This window comes from Athene noctua, chromosome 15 (assembly GCF_965140245.1).
Source record: "Athene noctua chromosome 15, bAthNoc1.hap1.1, whole genome shotgun sequence".
Lineage (NCBI taxonomy): Eukaryota > Metazoa > Chordata > Aves > Strigiformes > Strigidae > Athene > Athene noctua.
Window position 1 is genome coordinate 15,548,916 of NC_134051.1, and position 14,155 is coordinate 15,563,070.

A 14,155-nucleotide genomic window follows, 5' to 3' on the forward strand; every position below is an offset into this window, starting at 1 on the left:
TCAGTAGATCCTGCCCCGAGTCACCCGCCTTTAAAAACCTGGGGACTTGGTGGGAACAGTCTTTTGAAATGTGCTACCCAATGTTCCCGTCTTTCCATGGACAACCACACGGTTCATTTTCTGGTCCGTGCTGCTGTGCTGCTGTTAGTTTACAGCATGGCTATGGAACAGTGTCTTCGGAGGGCAAGGGTATGCTGTCTCTCTACTCCTGATAGTCATTCATCGTTCAGTATTTTGATTCCAGCTTTTAGCAGTGACAGATAAATTTTCTCTTCTGAGCAAAATCAGGGATTAAATGGACACAATGGTTTGCTGAATAATCCAGCAAATCTGTTTAATCTTTTCCTGCATACAGATCAACAGCCAATTTACAGAGGATTTGTTCATTTAAGTTCTGTCAAAAGACTTGAGAAAAATAAGTATGATCTCCTTTATTGTATGATTGAAGATGTATCATTATTTAACTAATAATTATATATGAGGCAAAATGCTCTTTCACTAGGAGCATACTTGCTGTGCAGAAAAACAACGTTATTTACTTTCAGACTCTCCAGGATATTTTGTTTGTCTTTCCCATTTTGTGATCCCACTGTGGTTTGAATGGAACCACTGTGTGCTTACAGGAGTGCATTGCATGCGGGGTGATAATCTGAGACTGTAACCCGAGCTTCGGGAGTCACATTGTTTACATAAACATCTAATTTGAGTATGTTTTTCATTTAGTACTTTATTTTTGATAACTTAAAGCTTGAGGAAGTTTCAGGTTTTGCATGCTGCTAGATTTGCTTATTCTCCTTTGCTACTGCAAATGCTGCTCTATGGAAACAGATGAGGATGATGCACCTAAATGCTGCAAACCTTCATGGAGCGCCAAGGCCACAGGGATGCAGGGACCAGCGGATTTCCAGGGAGGACAGTATATTTAGGGAAGCATCACCAGATGAGGACCAAGCTGCCAGCCCTAGGTTTAATGTTAACAACTAGTTTCAAATGTCCTGGATTACAAGAAATTATTATTGTCAACATGAAGAAATGAGTGAGAAAAGATACTCAAGACAAGAAAAAACTTTGTCAGTGGCAGGATCCCACTTAGCCTCATTAATTTGTGTGTGGATGCTTTGTGATCAGGAGACCTAGTAGTATTGTAGCAACTGGACTGGTACATGGGGATACACAAATTGTAACCTACTGCTGATTTTAAACAGTAACACCTAGATATTTGCAATTTTTTTAATTCATGTGCTGTAATTGCCCTCTTCTGTATTATGAGGGCATTTTCCATAGAGTTGCATTAAATTGCAGGAACTGAATTATGAAACTGTTGTCGTGTTCCTTCAAAAGTAAAACTAAACTTCACCAGCAGCAAAAGAGGAGTTGTGGAAGAAAACACTCCACCCAAGAGATCCCAATGTGGCGCTGGTTTACTGCGAAGTGATTCAAGAAACTATGGAAAATCTGTATCAGAATTTTCTCCCAGGTTAGGTCAGTTTAGGAAGCAGAAGGTATTGAACAGTTACCAGACTAGGGCCTTAAAAAAAAAAAAATTAAATCAAGAGAACAAGCATGGCCTCTGTTCTGGAGTTGAGCAGGGTTGAAAGCAGGCCTTGAAATTCAAAATGTAAAATTCAAAATGTAAGTGAAGCTTCTGGGAGACAGAGCTGCTGCAGACACCATCCCCTTGCGGGAAGCCGAGCAGGTTTCACAGGGAGAGTTTGGGATGCTTCTGAGGTGCTGTAGCAAAATGTAACCATATTAGTGCTTTTTATGAAATGTTTTTGCTAATAATAACGTTAACTCACTAACCTTCTGGTGTTTAGTTACACTGGTCTTGTGGCACCCTACCAGGGGGCTGGACCCTTTCTAATTTTGCTTCCTTCCCTTTCAGAAGGATGCCCCAAGAGTTTTGTCACTTGTCTGGCAGAATTGGGGCAAAATGACTTTTCCAGGCCTCGTGGCAACTAATGCTTTAAGGAGCAGCTGGCAGGAGGTGCAAGTAGTTGGCATGCCATTCCTTTTTCCACAGTCACTGGGCATATTGTTCCCAAAATTTAATTCATCCCTGCTGGCTCAAGGCCTAGGGAGATACAGCTCCAAAGGAGGGTATCGTTGTGGAGTTATATTCAGGAGAGCAAGGCCTGGGGGAAGTGGAGGAGGAGTACACACAAAGAGGAAGAGGATTCTCTTTGCATCATTGCAAAGGATTTGAATTTAGGAAAAAAAAAATTTAAAAAATCCTACTAGCCTAAGGTATAAAATTGTCTTTAAAAAAAGCTTCACTATTTGAAAAATGCATTGCTACATTGTTTAAAATTGATCTGTTTCAGACCTATTCCTATTTCTGTATGTACTTCAGACCACATATCATATTTTTTACATTCAGGGTTTCTTGATGTAATTTTATAGATCTTTTTTAGGAAATCTTAATGATAAATAATTTGTCTTGGGGTTTCCATTGATAAGTATCTTTCAAATTTCACAGTAGAATCATAGTAAGGAAGTTCAGTAGTTCAGAGCCTCAACAAGATGAAGAAAAGACAAAATTTGGATTCACTCCTGCTTTTTTAGGTATGGTGCTGGGTGAATGCCAAACCCAGACAGGCTGGCTGTCTAGATTATTAAAATAGTTGGTTCATACTATTTGGAGGAAGGAGAAATATCACCAGATGACACGTTGGTTGTGAGGCATTTTATCTCCTTTAAATCTCAGTTTGGAAATTCCTTCTTTGGGAGAGAAGGGGGAGAGTTTCTTTTATGAAACCTGTATTTCCCTTAGTCTCTGCTGTTCAATGCCTGTGGTTGTCACGGATTTGAAACACTGCTCCATGGTGAAGATGGGACTAAATAAAAAATGACAGTCCCTGGTCATGACACCTGAGGAATTTGTCAAGTTTGATTATCTGATCTGGGCTGCAGGATGAGGGGACGAAGTGTGGATCTCAACTCAAGGCCACGGGGAGTCCCACAGGCTTTCTGCTCCCTGCAGCTCGGGCTGCGTGCTTTATTTTACAGGTCTAGTAACTCCGTTCTCTTCTTTGGAGGTAGCTTAGGAGTGATACGTTTTCATTAGTGCCTGTGCCTCACCCATTGTATTTTTCCCAGGCAGTGGACTGTTTGGGAGCTGGATATTAGGTGGATTTCACACTAATTATAAACCAGCCTGTTATTGGAGAGCTGGCTCTGTTCCTGAGCCCAACGAGTCTGAATTTCTACTTTTAAAGTCTGAATCTGTATAAAATTATGAAGGAGAAGAGGAAGGAGCAAATAGAATAACCAAAAGAAAGGGCATCTGAGACAGTTTGTGCTTCCGCTCTCTGAACTTGCTTTTAAAACCACGGGATGTTTGCTGAGGATGTTTGCATGAGCCTTTTGGTTTCTAAGGTGTAATTCCTTTATGGGGGGCACTCCCTCCATTCTGCAGCCCCCCTGGCCAACTTTTCCTGCACCCTGGGGTGCCCCTGCTGCTTCCACAGTTTCTCTCATGGTCACACTTGCACCTGCCACAGTTAAAAGCTTTAAAGGTAACCCTGGGAATTCAACGTGTTCCCCAGCTGCCTAGTCTAGCAATTTATTTATTGCTAGATACTGCAATGTTATGAAAAGAGGCTAGTGAAGAAGGCGGCTTAAACCTTGGCAGGGGAGAAACCGGAGGATCCTTTCTGTAGGAAAAGCAGCTGCTGTCTAATTGTGTTCAGTTGTGCAACTTGATCCTAGCACAGACAGTTTGATATTGTATTTCAGTGGATAGATGGAAAGAAAATAAACATGAAGTAAAGAAACATGGAGAAAACATGAAAATAAACAGTTTGGATGGGAGAAGAGGGGATTTTTAAAATTGTATTAGTTTTGGTGAGAGCATTTTTTTGTCATATGTATAATAATTATCACAACTACATTGTATGTATTTATTTTTAAGGGATCAATTAATTAATAAGTTTTAATTTTTCCACTGCTCCAAGGACTTCCTGGGTCAGTGTATGTACATGCACGCAATTGCTAGCTTTTAAAATCCAGGACTTTTCTAGATGCCCTGAAGTTTTACACATTTGTAAAAGTATTTTCTTACATATGACATCTTTTTAATGTTATGATCCTTGCATCTTTTTAGAAGAGTATTTCAGTTTTATTTTAAGCATAAATAGACCTGTCTGGCCTCAGCAAGCATAGAGTGCTGCTGCTTCAATGTGGAGACTGGTTTTATCCTGTCTCTACAGCAGCGCTTCCTCCTGGCTGTGCAGTGCTTCTGAGGGATGCTTCCAGATTGTATTCCGTATTTTTTACTTATTTCTAAGACAAATCTCAAAAATCTGCATTCCTCTTGTCTTCTGGCCAGGGTTTTCCCTCAGCTTGGCTTTCCCTTGTCCAGGGACTGGTTCATATGCTGTTGCCTGTGGCAAAGGTTACCCTGAAAGGAAGAAACAAGGGGATAATCTCTTGGCTCACTGCTTTTAATGGGTGAACAGGAGTAAGCTTGGCTTGCTCTGATGGAGAAATAAATTGTGAAGTAGTGCTGCAGGGTCTTCTGAGATGCAGGTGGGTGGGCGTGAGAGTGCCCATCCTGAGGACGTGAATATTTGGGAGGATGCTCCCTGGCTTGTATCCTAAAGATACAGCAAGTGGAGGGTGCTGCCGGGTGGAACTTCCCTGAGCACCATCTCTGGTGACGTTCTAGAGGTGACATCACACCTGCTTCAGCCTTGCAGGATTGCTCTCCTGTGCAGTGTTGCACTTTCGTTCTGTCTCTGTTTTCTCACATCCCCCACAGAACTTTATGAAGCCAGGGCTAGGACTGATCTTTCTTTGAAATAAAGTGATCTTTATAATTTACATGGTTGGGTCTTTTTCCTTAAAAAAATGCCCACCACAGAATCCACTAAACCTTGCTTTTGCTCTCAAATCTTTGCATCTATTAGGGGAACACTTGTGTATCTTGCATATACGTATATAAAAATACATGGTAAACATCAAAAGGAAATCCCATAGCTTGCAAACTTGTTTGCTGTTGTGTAACATAGAAGCAGAAAGTCTGCTCCAGGAGTGGTCATGGTTTTTACTGGGGCTTCAACTGTTTTCACACATTATGGGAAATCCTGACCAAACACCTTATGGTCAAAGAAAGTCCATGTCATCTGTAAGGAGATGGGCCAGAAAGGTGCTTCTGTTTCAGCGATATTGTACCCTAGCAAATGGTCTTCTAAAAACTGAGGTCTGATCCTTTTGGCAAAGTCTTCCCCCATTTGTTAATGGAAATTAGAACCAATTAAGTTGTAATATAATATCTACAGGGTAGAACACCCCACCTTATTCAAACATGTTCTGTCTTTCTGGATAGTCATACTTTTGACATGGATAAGTATTTCATAGTTTTGGCCTTAATCTGAAGCTTTATCTGAATTACTTACTCTTTCTGAGTCTATAAAAATTAAGTTGGAAACCTTGAGAGCAGTTTGTAACCTTGGTGCTTCAAAGGCTTGCTGTGAATACAATGGGAAATGTTCTGCTATGGTGTTTCAGCACTTGTCTTTTCAGTTTTGTTGGGGAAGGTGACAAGCAAAAAAGAATTGTATAAATGTTTAAAAGTGTTTTGAAATATATAGTACAGACTAGGTTCTTTGCATGATAAAAAACTGGTTTGGATTCACTGTGAGAGTAGCTTTATTTCTACCCCCCAAAATCTCATTTTTCATACATGTTTCACCTGGGGTATCTTACTCACAAACTTCAGTTTGCAAAAGTTAATTAAGACTTCAGTGTCATATTACTATCCCTAGGCCTTCTGCTGTCGTGTCTTTGTAAAGGTTACAGCATTAACGAGCTATGAAAACAGATTAACTACTAATCCAAGATGTATTTTGAATTGCCCCCTTAAAGCAACAAGCCTAAATAATCAAGCACCTCGTTTAGTTAAGAACAGGAATATGCAATTTGAAAACTTCTTCAGAAATACCTTTTGACCAGTTCAGAAGCCAAAGACATCTTGGACAGAATTAAATCTTGGGCAAACTTAAAACTCTGGAAGAATAACGTGTAATATAAATATTTTCTTTTCCTCACTCTTCCTAAAATCAGAAACAGAAAAGCACGTGGTTGTTTTCTGTAGAGACAAGCAGTTTAAGATCTTGGCCAGTAAAAACAGAGCAGGACTTCTGTCCTTTGTGGAAGAAATACGACAGTTCAAAAGGGAATGTAGATTGTAGGCACTGGTTTCTGAAGAACTCAGGCAGCTAATGAATTTCACACAGAAGTGTGATTGGGAAAACAAGAATCTCTGAAGTTCTGTTTTATTGCTGCAACGTTGAGAAACTGGGGTACCTCAGACTGCATCACTCACTGATACCTTTGTATATGACTCAGACAATACAATTTTAAGAGGCTTTTACAGATTGGGGACTTTTTTTTTTTAACTTGCAAGATGTGTTTCACTACTAAATGGCTGGTAAATTCACACAGTTTAAAAATAGTGTTCAGTTTTTCAGTTTAGGTTTATGGTTCATCTGTCTTTTTGGAGCATTTGAGCATCACTGCAGCTACAGCACCGCATCTTGTGATGGCCCTTGACTAGCTTCTAGACTAGAGCATTTGGAAATTAATCCCAAAATATGATGACTGTTTGAAACCTGGGGTAGTGATTTTACCAAACTACACAAAAGAAGGGTTCAACTGTAGTCCAGGCACCAATGTAATTAAAAACCCAACTGGACACTGATGTAGTAGAGCATGTGTGTTTGTGGTCCAGCCCTTAGGAGGACACAAAACGCTCACCTTCCAGTTTTATTGAAATCAGGTGATTTCTGCCTGGCCCCACAAGAGGTTGTGTTCATTGTGGAGGATGTTATTTCACATGTGTGAATTGGGAGGGAACCTGTGAGGGAGGGTGCAAAAGTACAAATACAATAGTGCATGTTTTCCCAGTATGTCCTTGTTTTCCCCCTGAGGTGACTTCTTGGGAATTTTATTCCTTGGGTCACAATGCATTTGATTTTCAGCAGTGAGCAAACGTTATGCTGGTTTCTCACATGTGTGTACAAGCAAATTCTGTTTGGTGGTTCACCACTTCCTTTCAAGGTGGCAAACAAGCTTTTTATTCCTAAGCAAGCTCTTTCAGTGCTGGATGAAAAAATGTAATATATGAGAAATTAGTTCAACTGAAAAGCAAAGTTCTGCCAAGGGGAAAATTTTCACGCCGAAAGTCTGCCACAAAATATGAGTTATTACGATGGGTGAATTTACAAATTGCTGTCAAACCAGTGCTGAATGATGTTAATATGGCTGTTTAGGGCAGTCCACATTTAATTACTAACTGTTCTGATACAATACCATTATTTCTTCTGGGTCTGTATAATTTTATTTAGTGTGGTGCTTCTATTGGGATTTTTGGGCAGCCCTATCAATTCAAAACCTTCTCCTTTGAGTGTGGAGTTGAAGAATTTTGCCTATGTCAGATTGACCAGGAGACGATGCTGCTACAAAAACAATGAAACAAAGAAAAATGTAAAGCAGTTATCAGTTTGTGGATAAAATATTATAGAGAAATGTACGAAGAACAGTTAAAGTAATTTTAACACCCTTCAAAACATATCAGTTTGCAGGATTGAATAATACTGGTGTTGAGTTGAATTCCAGAAGGAGAGCACCTAGGTGAAAACTTGGACTGAATTTCTTTTGATGAAATATGCTGAGAATTCAGTGCAGTTCAGTGCGATTAACTTCAGACCATGGATATGAGGTGGGGGGCACGTTATCTTCTGGATGTGTCGTGGGATCTCTGAGATGCTGAATTGCAGTTTTTACCTCTCACCCCCAGGAGAGCCCTGTCAGGCTCCCATTGACAGTCAAGACAGAGTTTTGATGTTTTTCAACATGACCAAAGAACACCAATGCCAATACCAGCCTTTTACTCTCTTCCCTTTCATGCCTAATTTTTGTAGATGACAGAATTTCAGATAATGTATAAAATGATAGATTTTTTTCAATATCACAGTCTGGGGAGCTTGACCTGTGTGCTGTGGTAGTTCAGATTCTTGGCAGTAAGTTCCCTGTATTTGTGCTTTAAATAAAAACTGCAATTTCTCATCACTCTTTCTGACCCTGGAGCGGTGGAAACAATCTGTTCTCACTGAGAAACACTGAAGCTATGTGGAACTGGAGCAAATGTAAACATGGATTTATGCTATAAATCTGTGGAAAATTTTGAGAGAAAATTATTTTTGAGGAGAATCAGTTTTGTTAGATGGCCAGAATGCTGGCGTTTCTGAATCAATGAAAGGACAGTGCTTTGGAGAAGAGGGTACATGGTTCAATGATGAATGGAAAGCAGCAGTTAGAAATTAAAAACTAGGCATATTCATCAGGAATGGAAAAACTAAGTAGACTGTATTAGAATTTGTATAAACTCAATAAGGAATTTAAGACTTCTAGGGAAAAATCTATGGCTAGAAAAGCTGTAGGAATGTACAGAGGTGAAGGATGTCTTTAAGGTGATGAGTAGAGTAACCGAGATCCCTACCCCAGGGTAGATGAAGTCCTTGGCAGTGTCTGGCTGTGGAGCACTTCTGGGCCGTGGCCAGGGTTCATGAAGCCACCTGTGGTGTTATTCGCCAGAGTTCATAAGTGTTCCTTGAGGGCACAGCCCGGGTCAGAGCAGTAACTCAGTAGAGATGATGTAGTTTTTGCTAATGACGGGATTACTTAGGAGCAGTATTCTGTCCTTAGAACATGCATGTTAGCGTGTCAATACAGGAGAACAGAGAAAGCAAAAGAGTACTGTGGCACATCTTTGAAGAGGTACCTCTTGTAGCACTGAGTCATTTCCTTCTGTTGTCATAAATTTGTACAAAATTTTCAGTTAAGTCTTTTCCTTTGTAGCTGAACAAAGAGCCTGTGGTAAATAAACAGTTTTATTGATTCAGTGCTCAAATGACTAAGTCTAAAGGCAGGAAATTTGGGATTGATCTGACATTTTCAACAAAAATTTAAAAATCCTCCTTCTTCCTGTACATTTTATTCTGAGTCCCTTTATTTTTTTCTATTCAAAGTGCTAATTAGTGTATGTATCTTTAGAAAACCACTGAAAATTAACCTAAATACAAGCAAAGTTTATGTATCCTTTTTCTTTCTGAAATTACTGAACTGAAATGTTATCAGCCTCCTCAAAGTTTTCATGTCTGGTTTTGGCTGAAGGCATTAGTGGAATTTATCCAAGTGTCACAAAGACACCGTGTATAGATGCAGTGTCAGAAAGGGCTGACTGACTCCTGGAGGTATAGGCAGGTGAAGCCAGAGTAGGTGCACTTACTCCATGTATTAGTCTAATGAGATAATAGTATAATGTTACACACAGAGTTGATGTAGACATGTTTAAAATAATCCTGAAAAACTGGTGAGCTTGTGCAATGGGCCAGAAAGATTATTCGTGGAGTGTACAGGTCATACATAATGTGGAAGCTGCTTTAAGAATTCTATGTAAAATCATATGCAAACAGTGTTTTGCTTTGTCTTCTGCTATGGGATGCCTTGAAATGCTGAGTCCCCATGCTGCAAGCGTAGGCTTTTCACAGCATTAGCAGGATTTGGTGCATGTATTTCATCAGTGGTTCTGATGACTGAACTAGTGTGCTCATTAACTGCTGGACAGCTCATTAATTTTTCAATAAACTTTTTTTCCTTGCCTTCTAGGTTTATGATGAATGTGACTTGGGAAGGTAAAGATTTGTCCTTCACAGCAGATGGTTATCAGGCACACCCCAGGCTGGTGGTGATAGTACTGAACAACGATCGCGAATGGGAAAAGGTGAGCATGACCTCTGGGTAAAAGACGTGAGAGGAGATAGGAGAGACTTGGTAGAACCCTATTAATGTCAAGTAGACAGATTAATGTCATGAATGTCAATGATGATATTCTACTGTATTCTACAGGTTTGTCACAACAGTTCAGAAAAGATAATTATACCTTATTCTGAGTCGGTCTAAGGGAAAGCAATGCATACCAGTGAAGATAAGCCATGTGCATTTCAGAAGATTTCTGTGAAACACACTTGCATTTATTATTACAATTTAGTAAAATTAAATGGATCACTGAAAAATCTCCAGAAACTTGGGCCTAACTACCTAAGTTTGGATAGGTTTATATATCTTGACAACTCATAGAATCATAGACTGGTTTGGGTTGGAAGGGACCCTGAAGACCATCCAGTTCCAGCCCCCTGCCACAGGCAGGGCCACCTTCCACTAGCCCAGGTTGCCCAAAGCCCCGTCCAACCTGGCCTGGAACCCTTCCAGGGAGGGGGCAGCCACAGCTTCTCTGGGAAACCTGTCAGTGTCTCTCACCAGTCTCACAGTAAAGAATTTCTTCCTTATATTTAATCTAAATCTCCCCTCTTTCAGTTTAAAACCATTACCCATCGTCCTATCCCTACACCCCCTGATCAAGAGTCCCTCCCCACCTTCCCTGTAGCCCCTTTAAGTACTGGGAGGCCACTCTAAGGTCTCCCCGGAGCCTTCCCTTCTCCAGCTGAACCCCCAACTCTCTCAGCCTGTCCTCACAGGGGGGGCTCCAGCCCCTGATCATCTCTGTGGCCTCCTCTGGCCCCGCTTGAGCAGGTCCATGTCCTTCTGATGTTGGTGCCCCCAGAGCTGGACCCAGCACTGCAGGGGGGTCTCACCAGAGCAGAGCAGAGGGGCAGAATTCCCCCCCCCTCGCCCTGCTGCCCACCCTGCTCTGGGTGCAGCCCAGGACAGGGTTGGCTTTCTGGGCTGTGAGCACACATTGCTGGCTCACAGTCAGTTTTCCATCCACTGACACCCCCAAGTCCTTCTCCTTGGGGCTGCTCTCAATCCACCCCTCGCCCAGCCTGTGTCTGTGCTTGGGATTGCCTCCAGTCCTTTTATTTGCTTGGATTTGTATTGTTTGGCCAATTTTAAAGTACACTTTTTTTTTTTTTTTTAAAATGTGGATTTCCTGTTGAATTGGCAGATAGTCCCTGTAACATTTGCCTAAAACCTTCAGAATCTTGACTTGTGTTCTCCTGGTAGGCAAGTGATCTGCATAAACCTCTATATAGGCTAGAAAGCAAAGTGTCTTAATATCAGAGATAATCACAGATGCAAGTAATAAAAGAAAGGAGTTTATAATGAGAATTTTTTTCTTTAAAACTTGCATCTCAGCTTGTTATTGTTTTGGCTCTGAGTTTTTCAGGTTATCTGTGGTCCCATGTTTTAAAATCAGGGGACCTTAGAAAATGTTTATGATATGACACTGTGGGGAAAAAATACATTATGTATCGTTCACCAGTTTCATTTTAAAATCATAAAGCATGATCCTGCATTATCTAAATTGCTGCTGAAATCTATGAACTCTTTTTCTTGTCATATTCTTATTATGGATCCCATAAAATTAACTTAAAACTCCAGTTTATAAAACCACAAGACTCTTCATGATGTTGAATAATAATGACAAAATAAGAATTACTGAAGGACATCTCAGTAAATATGCTAGTCATGCATCTAGGAGTATTCCTAGATTATGCTATGTAATTCTTTATGTTCATTTGATGCAAATTTAATTCTCTGGATAAATTTAATCTTAACCAAATGTGTCAATCTGAATCTTTGAATGAATCTTTTTCTCAGTAACCATTATGAAAATGTCTTACCCTATTTTAAAATTCTTCAGCAGTCTGCATATCATATATAATGTTCTGGAAAAGAATATTATACTACTTGGGGAATATTAGTATGAAGCACCAAAGGGAGAAAATGGTTAAGAGAGGCAGCCAACAATGCTTATGGTATAATGATTTAATACATTTTGTACCTTGAAACTTCTCTAAAGAGACCATTCAAAGGACAAGGGGAGATAGGTTTGATGTTTTTGAAAAATGAGCTAACAACAACAAAGAAATGCCCGATATATGAACTGACATTATTTCCAAGAAATAACTTGAGCCTGTTTTAACCTTCAAGCGACTCCCCTATCAGAGAATAGATTTAGTGCAGGTTTTTCTGGATCTAACTGTGCATGTTGTCCAGCAGCAGTGCACACCCCACCTGCTGCACTGGGATACAAGACTCTCAGTAGGCTGATGCTTACGTTGTCCGAGCACAGTTTTCCATCTGATAAATCCTTTCCTGCTTATTGTCATGTTGGAGAGACTCCTAGGAGGAATAAAAGAGTGACTGAAGGAAGGCTCCTGCCCAGAAAAAAAATTACGCATCTGCTCCTAGCTGCCCCTTTGCTTCAGAGCCCTTTTGATAGGAGGCCAGAGGAGTTACTTGGGCCAGGACAGCCTGCCCCTAGTGCAGCTTCTGCGTCTGCTGCTCTGGCGTAGGACTGTGGGAAGGGGGCCAGGTTTAGTTATGTCAGAGGGGAGAAGTGAAATGCGGCCAAGAACGGGCTGTCACCACCAGAATTATTCTTCTGACCACAAGCTGATCCCTGCCTCTGTGGATGAAGACAAGTAAACTGACTAATCAATTTTCCTGGCAAGCTGGATGTAGCTCTCGGCTATCTCGGAGCACCCCGCATTTATATCAGCAGAGCGTCACTGTGCGCTTCAGAAATAATGCAACAGTTCCTCTGACTTAGAGACATGAGAACCCCCTGCTCACCCCTTGGTTTATTGGAACATCTCTCCAGTCTTGTCTCGACATTGTTCCCAAGTTGCATTTCTCACCCCATATCTCTTAGCCAATTTCTGTCTCCTTCTTCCTTTCTTCCTGCGCTGTTTTGCTCAATTTTAAAACTGTCAAAGTTACTCATCTGAGAACTAACATTTCCTGCTTCGAGTTTCCAGCCAGGCGCATGCTTTTACTTCCAATTACAGTATTGCAATGAGTATCACAGAATTGTTTTATTGTAGTCCTAGTAAAGATCCTCAATCTTATATGTAAACATCAAGTCTGAGAGTCTAAATCCTAGAATTAAATGATTTACTCATGGAAAAACTGACAATGCATCAGCCTGCTACTCCTTGTAATATAACTAATGTACATAGAGATTGCGAGTAGCTACTTTATTATTTATGTAAGAAAGAGTAATTGTAGTTTATGGGAAGATTTTTTTACTCAGTATTCTCCTGAAAATACAAGACTTAATATTAAAACTCAATTCTCTTTGGTTTTAGTGTAATAATTGGCTTTTACTTAAATACAATTTTTCCTTGGTCTCCAAATTGATATAGTTGACTTGAGGCTTGAGGTTATAGAAAATCCATTCAACCATAGTTGAATAGCATACATCTTACCTCTAGGAAAATAAGTTCCTTTTCCTTTGCAAATTATTCAGTATCAAAACTTTGAAGTGGTAACTTCACATGTAAATGGGGTTGACTGAGGGATTTGTCCCATATCAGATTCTGAAAAAAGCTGGTTGGATGATAATAGTTTGAAGACTGAAAATCACTTCTGGGCATGTTCATCAGGCATCCAGCAAGATATTTTGACAGATCCTATAGCAGCTGCTCAAACTTCTGACATCAACATTCATATTCTTGCTGCTAATCTTGACAGGCAAAGGGGCTGCTGTTCGCAGGCAGGAGATTTTTAAGAAGACAAGCTTAATGTGCTTGTTTCAGTGAAACTTGATAAAATTACAGGAGTTAACAGTGTTGCCCAAATATCACCAAAGCACTGCAGGGACACTGTGCTAGGGCTAAAAAAATCCTCAGAGGTCCAGCAGTACCAGCTGCAACTCCCCCAGTAAGCTTATCTCAGTGAGGTGTGACCTGGGTGCCTCACCCAGCCCGTTAACTTCACTGAGTTGCAAACTTCACAGCCTGTTAGTCTTTCTTATTGTTAGGTTTTTTTTTAACGTGGAAATAAACCCAATCAATCCAATATTAAAATAGTATATAATTACCAGTGGCAAAATTAGGTGATTTAATTAGCTGTGCATATCATATACATTAAGTAAGGTAGGGAGGACTGTATAGCATTTCAAGATGAGTGTATTCCAGGGTAAAAACAATTTTTACTGCTGCTCCCAGAGAGATACAGCTAAAGTTAATATATTCTGGGTGAATTTGTGAGATATAAATGTCCTGCATTTTTGTAGCCAATGAATTTTTACAAGAAGCAACAGCAGCAGGCACTGTGTACCACAATTACTGGTTAAATGCAACTGCGAGAACCGTTACTTATATCCAGGTTTATTCTAAATGTA

General features: G+C 40.3%; 1 protein-coding gene across 5 annotated transcripts in view; it reads left to right on the forward strand.

Annotated features, from left to right (window-relative positions):
* The window catches only part of GRIN2A (glutamate ionotropic receptor NMDA type subunit 2A), a 192,582-nt gene that overhangs the window by 107,698 nt on the left and 70,729 nt on the right, over nt 1–14,155 (forward strand). For all 5 annotated transcript variants that reach the window (XM_074918783.1, XM_074918787.1, XM_074918782.1 and 2 more), the window contains one exon: nt 9,673–9,787. In XM_074918783.1, the coding sequence (XP_074774884.1) occupies nt 9,673–9,787 (115 nt within the window). The remainder of the gene's footprint in view (nt 1–9,672; nt 9,788–14,155) is intronic.